This window comes from Ischnura elegans, chromosome 12, assembly GCF_921293095.1.
Source record: "Ischnura elegans chromosome 12, ioIscEleg1.1, whole genome shotgun sequence".
Classification (NCBI taxonomy): Eukaryota; Metazoa; Arthropoda; class Insecta; order Odonata; family Coenagrionidae; genus Ischnura; species Ischnura elegans.
The window spans coordinates 36773703-36785769 of record NC_060257.1 but is presented as its reverse complement, the minus strand read 5'-3'; the positions used below and the strand labels follow the sequence as shown (position 1 = coordinate 36785769).

The window sequence follows — 12067 nt, the reverse complement described above, 5'->3', positions numbered from 1 at the left end:
TAGCTATGAAGAGATTAGCGGATAGGAGAGAGAAATGGAGAGCTGCGTCAATCCAATCTTAGGATTGTTGACTAATGATGATGATGACACTATTATATAAGTAATATCAATCCAATTGAGTAAAATGTTTTTGAAAAAATAACACGAAGATGGCAATATTCCACAAGTTTATTGTCCGTACAACGCGTTTCGACCGTTAGGTCATTATCAAGTACAATGTAATATAATAATGACCTAACGGTCGAAACGCGTTGTACGGACAATAAACTTGTGGAATATTGCCATCTTCGTGTTATTTTTTAAAAAACTTAGAATGTCATTCCACTACATAACGTCTGCTTCTGTTACTTTTATGAGTAAAATGTATTAAACTTAAAATTTCTCTGAGCTCTGGGGGGGGGGGGGGGGTTATCCCCCAAAACCGCCCCCCTCGCTGCGCCATTGGAGTGTGGTATATTTCAATTGGAATCGAACTATTAAAAAGGTGGGAAATTCAAGTAAGTCAATATAAATGCATTTTGGGGGTAACCCGCGTCAATATTCTAAAGAGTAAATGAAAATAAAAACGCCTATACCTGAATATGACGCCGCTGCGTCGACACTGGATGGAAAATAAATTGATGGAAAGTTTTTCATTTCATTTACGATAAAATGAACTTCCACAAGGTTGTGCCTTCGACTCTTTAGAGAAAATTTTGGAGGTTTGACACATGTTACCCCCAAAATCTGTTTTTATTGAAAAACATTCGCCGCAAAGTTTTTTTTTTTGTAATTTGACCAAGCAAATACCTCCTGCAGAGAGAGCACCTTATCATTTTTATTGATTGATAGATAGATAGATATCGGTATGCCTTTATTCGGGAAAGGTTGAGGCTAAAAATTCTCCCCTTCCATCTAGCCCCTCGTTAGCGTCCTCGTAGCGTCCATTAACAATAGAAAAATATACATTTATAATATATTTTAAAATATTTCTTGGAGTGTAGGTCAACGTATATTATGCAAAAAAAGTTATAGCCAACGTTTCTGTTTCTTTAAAACCATCATCAGGGCTATGAAAGAAAAAACATAAGAACAACATAAAATACAAAGATATACAATATTTTTACATAAATAAATGTTACGATAGCGTATAGAAATATTTTAACATGAATTAAATGAGGTCAGGATAAGGAGAAAAAAAATAATTACATTTATAATGTTCACTATTAAATCCTCGGATTCGCCACTAAGAGCATATACGCGAAGCTCAACGCAAGCCTCTGCATGGGTGAAAAAATAACTCCTGACACCTTATAGGAGAAAAAGACACCTTATAGGAGACAAGAGGGTAACGCCTTTGCGGATTAGCAATTGCCGTTGGTTCGCCTTTCCACCGCATTGCTGACGAATCTCCTTTGCCGCCACAGCATCCCGGCCTCCCTGGGGGGGGTAGGGGGCACCACCGTAGCTTGTCGCCCACCTCAACCTAAATACACTCGGGCCGCCCCTCTTCATCGTCCCTTCCCCCCCTTCGACCACCGCCGCCGGGGGCAACGGAAAGCAAGGAGGGGCCCGCGATCTGCGGAGGCGGTTCGAATGGGGGAGGGGGAGTAGAAGGGGGCGGGTGAATTGTTGCGTCACGCGCCAGCCCCACAATCCCTCAGCCTCCCGGACCACAACGTCAAGCAGTCAGGGCGGCAAAGAGCACACACTCCCGTTTCAGTCTGTTTGCCTATGTGCTAGGAAACGTCCATCGGATTACGCAAGCGCGGAGATGTAGTACCTCAAGTTCCATCACAAAACTCGCCGTGTGAACTAGGGATATCGTGTCTTGAATAATAATTGAGAGCGTCCATTCCAAAGTTCGCCTGTTAAACTGAGACGCATTGCTTTGCATAAATTAGAACACCCACTCCTTGAGTACAGAGGTGGAGAAATCGATTTCGATTAGAATCGAAAATCGAGTTTTAAATGCCAAAGATCGGGAAAATCGACATCTTCGAGTTTAGACGATGTCGATTCAAAGTCAAATTTCGGTCAAAAATCGACTTTACGGCTTCAATGTTGACCATTTCGTTTGTTCTTAGCAGCGTCAATACCGGCCTATGGTAACGTCAACCGTTCCGTGAGAAAGACTTTTGTCTAACAATAAGTTTGGTAAAATTAGATAGCACGCCCTCGATCACCAAGAAAGCATTGCAATCGGTTGATCTTTCTAAAACATTTATAGAAGCCGAATAGTACCAAGCGGAGATTCCAAAACCTAAATGTGTGTGCATTTTTAAAATTTTCTACTATTGAATGTGAGATCGTGAGTACCATGAGTTCCATCCCATAACTCACTATGCGAACTACGGACGTCGTGCCTTGAATAATAATGTAAAACAATCATTCCAAAATTCGCCTGGTGAACTGAGACGCACTGCTTTGAATAAAATAGAACACCCATTCCAAATCCTTGAGTAGGCTTTCGCGGTGTGGTGAAGAATCAGCGGGGAGGCTCACGCGATATGCACCGCGCGTATCCATCCATCTTTGTTATAATGCACACTATTACTTTAAAAATCAAATTAACAATAATAACAAACACAATTGTCCTGGTTAACTACTCGTTAAGAAAAATCGCGAGGGAAGACATGTACCATTACTTCACGAATCAAATTAACACAATTGATAAGTATTCAGGACGATGAATCGGGAGCGACTATGCATCCGACCGAACGCCACAATTTCCATTACGTCACTCCCTTTGTGTTTGTTCTCACGTCGTCAACGAGAATTATTGTTTACCACCATTTGACTCCCATTGTTTTCTCCCGTCGTCAAGGAGAATCGTTACATAGTATACAATAGTTTCCCCGGCACTACAGCTAACTTCTTCAAGTCGATTTATTACTTTACCATGAGCAACATCGCACTGCAAGGATATTCTCAAATTTTCAGTAGCTTAGCCCAGTCGTGAACCTGGTATTCTTCGATCAGAAGCTTGAGACTCAACCCACTATCGCACTACGCAATCCTGTCACATAATGCGCGAATCAAAATAAAAATTTTGGCATTAAATATTCAATCTTGTTTATAAAACGAAGAAGTATAATCCCCTAGTAACATAGACTATAAGGGTCCTTGGACGTAACCACAGCCAGGGTCGGCTTTACATCATCGTTCGGTTGTGGCTTGCACCGTCCATAATTGGCTTACGGTATACAAATTTTTAAAAGCCATTTACGTCTCCCTTTATTTAAACGTAATAAACAAAGCTTAATAAAGTTTAGTTCTCTGATAAAGGTCTTTTAACGACCTATCTATGAAAGGCAATATTACGTAAGTTTCACCAACATTGCCGAAAAATTTACATCTAGATAAAATATTTAAGCCTTCTCCGGTGGATAGTTTGTTGAAATATTTCTCGAGTATACATCAGGATGATTTCTGTAATTCCCGACAAGTTTCGGCTGTACACTTTGCGACCATCTCTACGGATGATGTGCAACGAGAACAAGGCCGCTATTAATAGCGTTTATTATGGTTGTTCCCATGTTACTACGTGATTGGCTGTCGTTTCCTCTGGCGATCGATCTTCACAAAATGAATGACATGGTTATGAGGAAGATACTGAGATACCCCAGACCCAACTACGGGCGTGTTAATTTTCGCACATTCAGGGCAAGGGGGGCCAACTCCTTTCTCTGGGCCACCTTGAACTTCGATGACTTTTCTTCAAGGGTCCTAAGATTTGAAACCGGAATCCTTCGCTCACAAACCAAAGGCTCTACCATTTACTATAAGGCTACCACACTCCTAAAACATTTTAGGGATATGAAAAAGGGGAATATAAGAGGAAAGAAGAAGCTTAAGTTTGCATTATTTTAATGAACGGAAACCGATTATTAGGGTACCGAAAGTTCCTAGGGTAAAGGTCGCTTTATACAAAAAATCATCAATAAATTATCCGTACGGAACACTTAGTGTGAGATTCGAGTACCCATACGTCAAAGACGGCTTTTATAGAAGAAATTAGCGCGAAAATTAACGTGGGCATTGGTCGATTTTGACTTAGAGGAAAATTAGCGTTAAATTTAAAAAATTACAATGTCGTAGCATGCGCTTCTTACTCGTAATTTGTCTCGTCAAACCCGTGTATAAGGAAAGAAGGTATATATGGATGAAAAATATGGATATGATATGAAATTGAGAAATAAACTCCCGAAAAAGACACCATTATCATCATAAGTCAACAATGCTAATATTGGTCTGACGCAGCTCTCCGTTCCTCTCTCCTATCCGCTAGCCTTTCCATAGCGACGTATTCCTTCTATTTTTCATCCTTTATAACCTGTCCTATTTCGAGACCGTTCCTAGACACAAAGGAAGCTAAAAAAATACACTTAACTAAATTTCAACGGTGTGGCAGTTTGAGATTAGTTCTTCAGAGGAATGATAGATCCAGAACGCGATCATTTTTTTATACAGGTTGGAGAAAAATTGTGTTGCGAAATTTTAACCCTGGATAGCTGATGCCAATAGAAACCAAAATTACGAAGGATGTTCAGGTCTCAAATGCATCATTTTTAAATTACAAAAACTTTGAGCCAAGCGCTCCAGTTGGTTACGACTTTGCCGTCTTGCCGGATGCATCGGATACATCGCGATCTCCTACAGGTGAAGCGTTCGAAGTCAAGAGTCTTGACGCGGATTACCACAAAAATCCATTAATATTGACTTTACTCCTGTTTCCCACCTTTGTGATTCTTCAATTCCATTTGAAATTTTCGATTCGATCAGCTTGGCGAAAATGGAGCATTTTCCCGGTGGAAACAAATGAGAATAATTCCTATGATTGGACTATAGTGAATTTTCTTATCCAAAAATCGTTCCCCTTTCGTCTCCTATACATCTCAGAGCCATAGGGCTAATTGTTCGTTAAGTGCTAAGTTAAATTGCTTGCCATTTTTTCTGAAAATCGGCCTGGTGAATGGTGATGGATACGGAGCCTGTGAGTATTCCTTTCTGATTTAAAAGAATCTTGGCTGGGAGTGCAACATAACGCCATTCCGAGTGTATCTAGCCGACGCGGCCCCCACCAACCCCCCCTGCGATAATATCCCCGGATCTTCTAACCTCTCTCCTCCGCCCAGATCATTCGCCTTTCGGAGTGTTTGCCCTCCGGGGGGGTTGACCCCGTTTCCAAACTGCCCTCGGGGTGCGCTGCTGTGTGCGACTGCCCTGGCGAAGGGGAAGGGGTACAGCTTCCCTCCCCCCGACCACCGCCTCCTCCCCCGACCCTCTTTTCTCGCTAATAACACCCACCTGGTTGCCAACGCCACGTTCCCACTTCTCTCTATTTGTATTTAAGGTGGCTAAAATGTTTTTTGACTACGCACAGATTTTTCTTTTACTTTAATGACGCCTTTTTGTTTAGATATTCCAGAGTGACAATCACAAAAATTACAATTCATGGACAAATTTTATAGATAAAAAATAGACTTGTAGTGCGAAATGTTAGGGAACATGAAATAAATTAGGTTATTATGTACCTAATCATGAACGAAATTTATTTATAAGTATAAAAGTATAATGTAATACAAAAATTATTACAAGGAAAGTTCACAAGAAAAATAAAAGTTATAGGTAAATGTTTACAAGTAACGAAAAAAATGCTTAAATATCATTTCGACAAACTCACGGATCAGTGGGAAGTCAGGTCATATTTGAGAGAAGAAAAAAGATTAAGTATGCGCAATTCTTACTTGTCTTGTGTAGCTGCAAAATTATCGATTTCCATTTTAAATGTACTTTTAGGTAAAGCGAGCCTTATCGTCATAATTTAATAATATCAAAGCCACAAAGTATAGAAATCAAAGCTACATTTATGCCAATCATAAAAATTAAATACCCTTTATCATGGCTGGTATAATTTGTAGCTGTCTAAATTTAAAAAAAAACTCATGTTTTTTAACTAGGGTTGGTGAGGAGTGTGGTAGTTTGGTTGTACGGCCGGAAGGCTTCTAGTCGAAGGATCGCGGGTTCTGATCTCGGGTGAAGCCTTCGGACAGCCCAAAATAAATCCTTCAATGCCGACATGGCTCTGGAAGAAATGACGAAATTAACTGATCCCCTACCATGGATGAGTGAAAATTCACCCATCTGTGGCCTATTCCGGGGTGAGATCTAGCCTCACCTCTCCAATCGGGTTGAATCACTGAGTGAGAGTTGCTCACATATTTTTCTTGCTTGCTTGCAATCGATATGACAATAAATTCCCCAGATATGTCACCTAAAACAGTGAAGATAAATAAAATACCAAATATCAGCGTAAACTCTTTAATTCGTTGGTTTTTTTTTCAAACGCTGATTATTTCGAAGAAACCTCTGTATTGACGTCCCATGTTTATTAAGCATTTTGGACAGATGGCACAGGTTTTGAAAAATGTCATAAATTCAATTATGCGCCTGAATTTCCTCGACAGCGCAATCTCCGAAAAGTGGTCACTGCCTCAAATAAAGGAGGATGCTTCCCAATTTTTCCTTGTTTGTCTCTTAATTCCCACCTTTTAAAGAATCTACTTTTAAAGGAGTTGCCAAACTTTTTTTACGCAAGGAGTGTTCCTATACACAAGTAAGGTCAACAACTCTCCCTTTCCAGACTTACAGAGAAGCAGCCATTTTCATGGGGAGAACAGATACTTTTTAGCGCGAGAATTAAAGAGGAAAATATAAAAATACTTACTCATGATTTTACACTTTCCCGGCGAACAGAATATTTAAACTTTTCACGGGTTTCCACGCGGGTAAGATATTGTAAGTGCGCCGACGCGTCGCGACGTTTCGCGTTTCGACGCGTCGCGACGCTTCGGGTTCTGACGCGTCGCGACGCTTCGGGTTCCGACTCGTCACCCATTCTCAAGGCTACTGAGAAGTAGATCCAGAAGAGGCGCTCTTAGAATATCATACCGCGCGGAAACCCCAGAAAAGTTTAAATATAGAAATACTTATCCCACTGATACGGTGGATGATGGTGTATTATTTAGTCACTAGCATGTCACAATAAGGAATAAGTAAATATTCGAAGTTGAATGCATTTCTAGAATTATTTTCAAAAGTATAAAGCTTGTAATTGGTCATTATTGCACTAATACTTCGTTTTCATTAAGTAATCTTTATTGAGATTTTTTTATACTCCGTCTTTAAGTATTTTAAATTTATTGATAGGTAATAGTTTACTCCACCTTCACATGATTTTAAAATGCGAACAAGAATTTGTCAACGAGAGGCTTAAGTGGCCTATTTCGTATTAACAATAAACAAGGTTTTTAATGTATTCTTCTTTACCGTAGAGTTCGGTAATATGTTATACTACTGAGGTATTTTAATACTTAATTCACTGCCGGGGGATGATTCACTGCTACCATCATTTTTTAAATATTTACTTTTTTCTGCCATTCATGTATTGAAGACCCTGATAAAGTGTATACAAATTTACGAGACGTTGGCATGATAAATATTGCTTCATAAAAACGTCCTAATAACTACACCAATAACTAAATTACGTTAAAATGAAAAATTCTACATGCCTCAAAAATTCTCGAGGAATTTTACACGCATTTTTTATATTCGTCTCATACTTTTAGTAATATCGAAAACAATAAAAACCAAAAGCTATAATCAAGCGAAAAAAGCTTTGTGAAAAAAGCTCTTCTTCAAATGAATTTCAATGCTATATACCCATAAATTTTGATTACAGTGGGCTTTGGGGGTCATCTCTTCACAATCTATATTCCGAAAATCACACTTTATTAAAATTTCGCGAATAGCATTATGCATTCCAATGGAAACATTGATAAATGTATCCATTATCATGACGTAAGAGATATGGTCACCAAAAAACCTATTCAACTGGCAATAAACACAAATCAGTCAATAACTATTTTACCATCACCGTTCTGAGAATACTGACATAGTGATAGCATGCACAATTGCACACCGATGGCATGAGGTGCTCTTATATTATTAACCAAACTAAAATGATATAACATGGAAATTTAGCGTAAAAAAAGATTTCTATTTGTGCGAAAACCGAGTGAAAACTAATGTCAAGATACATGCAAAATACAACATAGTTAATGAGGTACATATTATACACAAATATAACAAATGCAAGTAAGACAATAAATATACATTGCATATTTATATAAACATTCAGTGATACATAGCACTTGGTCGTAGGCGCTGCTCAGTGTCGTGTATATTAGCCAGTTAGTTGTGAAGTGAAAAGTGCTTTGTGTAGCCTCCTCTTAAAAGATGCCAATGATTATGAATGAGTTCCTAGATGAAAGGTCAAGATTATTCTATTAACCTACGTGCGGTAACGGCAAATGATTTTTTTATAAATGACAGTTCGGTGATGAATTATAACAAGATTGTGATTCCCTCGCGTATTTGTCATATGGGCAGTGCCAAGACTTCTAAATGGAATATCACGAGGAATGTCACGACCATTTTTTTCATAAAGTTTTGACTTTGTGTACAAATGAGTTGCCAAACGATTTTCACACAAGAACCTCGTGGTGCGCACGTGAGGTCAAGTAACCTTCCCTCGACCCCCTTTCTTCTCAAACATCCAAGCAACCATCTCTTCTCCTAATCACCAAGGTGTTCGGCTAAAATGACTAAAATCCGTTCCCATTCTCCAAAAAAGAACCGGTTCACCGAGTATAAGAAGACCGAGATTGTGGATATGCCCATGATACGGACGATATTTTATCTAAATCCGATTCACCCAGTCCTACCCTCTGCAACCGCATGACATTTGGTAACGTTAAGACTAACGTTACCAAAAAAACCTATAATATCCCATTCAATTGGCAATAAATACATATAAGTCTATCGCCATTGTACCATCACTGTTCTGACAACGCTGAAATATTAATAGCATGCACACCAATCGTTTGAGACGCTGTTACACTATTTGCTAAACAAAAATGATATAGCATTGCGTATTAAATTTTGTTACGCAATATTGCAACGTAGGATTTTCCGATGAAATTTCGGAAGTCGGTAGAAGTGCCTGAGGAGATTCGAACTTCAAAATATCGAAGAGATGACTCTTTTCGCCCAGGCCATCTTTTTACCACAATAACTTTTTTCTCAGGTCTTGGTCGGTATTTTTTAAAATGACTCTCAAGTATTTATCATGTCAGCAAATTCTACAGTGTGAAGTCAAACCAAAATCAGGGTTTTAGAATTTTTTCGAACATTTTTGCTAATGAAAGCGAAGGTGAGTAAACATTTAATCCGTCGCTCGCATAAAGAGGGAAAGATTCTTAGGCCCTGTTAACGGTTTCAATACAGGCCACAGAAACTTCGGCATAAAGAAGAGATTTATTATTATTGAAGATACCGGCCGAAAAAAGTTATTTTCGAAAACTAGTTTTAGTTGATTGAGCTTAAAAAATCTGATGACGCTGATAAATTCCTTTTTTTGCTTACCAGACAATATTTTCGCTCGTAATATAATTAAACCCAATAATCAGCGCTCCCTTTCATTAGTTTTTCCAGGGACCGAACCAACATAGTCTTTAATGCAACCGTATCTCTAGTGACGAAAAAAACACACACTAGCAGGACTACAATCCGCGCCACCAAGAGTAGTAGGGATCATTTATCTGAATTTGCACACGTTACGTCTAAAAATTAAAAATATTCCGATAAATATACGTATTCAAATGTCAAAAAGGTGCATATTTTTATGCTGCATCAAGCTCAACACACTTGCTTAGCTAGCATACTTGATAATCACCAGATTAGGGCTTTTTAGAACTTCCGCCCTTTCAAGCTTGGCTCTCACAATAGAGAACTAGCCTTGGCGCCTTGACTCCCAAGGCTGACTGTGGCGCCAGTACGAACGAACTAACACACTTCAAATAGTTTCCGCCACGAATCGATGCGGTAATTCAAATCTGAGATAATCTGACTTCTACATTTCAATATTGATATAAATACCAAAATAAGGTATATTTAAGCTAATTAGGTAAACTATAATTAATTAGGTAATATATTCGAAAATATTCTGTCGTCATTCAAGGCCATTTTCTATTTCGTAGGATGCTAAATTTACTATGAGATGACTATGTTCCATTGTCGACCAGATTATAAAATATTTAAATATTCAAATCCTTTAATTTTCTATCTTTAAATGTCACCCATTTCCTTGTATTTTACCTTCCATATGGTATACCCTACATAAATTAATTTATTGAAGCACATTACAGTTCTTGTTTTCAATCACAAATTTCTGCAGAAATTGCGCATGCAAGCAGACGAAAACTCGAATTTGCTAAATCAATGGCAATGAATTATGAAGAATAAGGACCATACTAGTTTACGTACTGAAATACTAGGACTTCAGAGACATTAAAAACTTCGAAGATTTATAATAATAAAATGAAAAAAACATGAAATAAAGACAATTGACAGTGCTCTGGGATACACAATTTTCCACATTATAAAAATAAAGTTGATTGATGATCAAGAGCAAATAACAATTTTTCACGCCTCTAAAATATTTACATTCGCCTTTTGCACTCTTAACAAATTCAGGTAAAACATAGTATATTTTGGGTCCAAACTTTGCTTATTATTAACTTTGTTTTCTAGGTCTAGGTATAATTTCTCTGTGATAGCTACGGAGCTTTTTTTGTGCTTATATTTCACCATCACGATTATAAAAGACCTATAAGTTACTGTGGTTACGAGGATTATGAGAGACCTCTTGCCCAGCGTAATTCCCACAAATCTGCGAATTGTTTATCAATACGCAAAGTTAAAGGCGTTGCACAATTGACCGGAAAATGCATCTCTCCCTCGGACACAAAAACCATGCCAGAGGGTGAATTTGCGAATGAGGGTTTTTCCGACTCTCCATCCTTGTTTTCTTCTCATGTTTCCGCCTCTGTGAGTGACATTATAACACAGGATTAATTTATGCGCTTTCTTTTGTTTCAGGTCTACTGGGTGGGACCATTCATCGGCGCTGGGTGCTCCGCTGTTGTCTACAAATACGTGCTCAAAGGTGGCAAAGCCGACGAGGAGGTTGGATCTTACGACTTCTAAGTGAGGCGAAGAAAAAAAGAAGAATTATCAAAACAAGACAATGACTGAAGTGAAAATTCAGTGTGCGTGTTTTTTTCAACCGGAGATTCTTACTGCATTGCATTTCAATAATCAACGGTATTATGACGCAAGGTGCACCGTCAGAATTCGATGACAATGGACCATTAATGCATGGGTGGAATCGTCTGGAATTCAAATCTCGTGAGTGATATACAAAATGTGCACACGGTTATAGTACAGACTACTCTCAATATCATGAGCCACTGATTTTTTTTTAAATCATCGGTTTCACTTTACGCTGCCGAGCGTAAATATTCAGCAAGCACGTCCTCTGGTGTTTTTCATAACAACCAAGTATTTTACTCACTATTCCCGGCACATATTTTGTGTTTTTTTTTAATTGTCAGATATCTCTGTGACCTAAACACTCCTTAAGTTATAGAGTTAGCTATCTCGAGTCGCTCCGCACAAAGTTATATCATCAGCCTATTTATAAAATAAGATGACCATGTAATCACTCGTAAGAATGGTACACATGAACTGTAATCTGAAGACTTGAGGTAAAAGCGTAAGTACTTCATTCCTGAACTTTCAGCTAAGAGGAGGAATCTTCGTTAGTGGATGCAATTAACTACCTAAGTGCCTTCAAACAAGAAACGCTATAACTCATGACTGAGAACATGAGTTGACGCGTTTTTTTTCCTCATTGATATAACATAATGCACCTCCAACGGGTGCATCACATTCCTTTTTCCATTCGTTGAAATGAATTGAAGAAGCGATTGAAAATCAAACACTGTATTTAAATGAATGAGGCTATGCCGCACTTTTTTGCTGCGGTGAAAATGTATAAGATTTTTATGTATAAACGTGCTATTTGTTGTGTATAGAAAGATGCTACGAAACTCCTACGTTGTGTGGTTTATTGCCATGCAAAGTATATGATGTATTATCAATAAAAAATATTCTTATAGCA

At 38.4% G+C, this 12067-nt stretch overlaps 1 protein-coding gene across 1 annotated transcript in view; it reads left to right on the top strand.

The window, feature by feature from the left end:
• Nucleotides 1-12067, top strand: part of LOC124169051 (aquaporin AQPAn.G) — a 171300-nt gene extending 159233 nt beyond the window's left edge. Inside the window, exon 8 of the mRNA XM_046547521.1 lies at nucleotides 10984-12067. Coding sequence (XP_046403477.1) covers nucleotides 10984-11091 — 108 coding nt within the window. The 3' untranslated portion in view covers nucleotides 11092-12067. The remainder of the gene's footprint in view (nucleotides 1-10983) is intronic.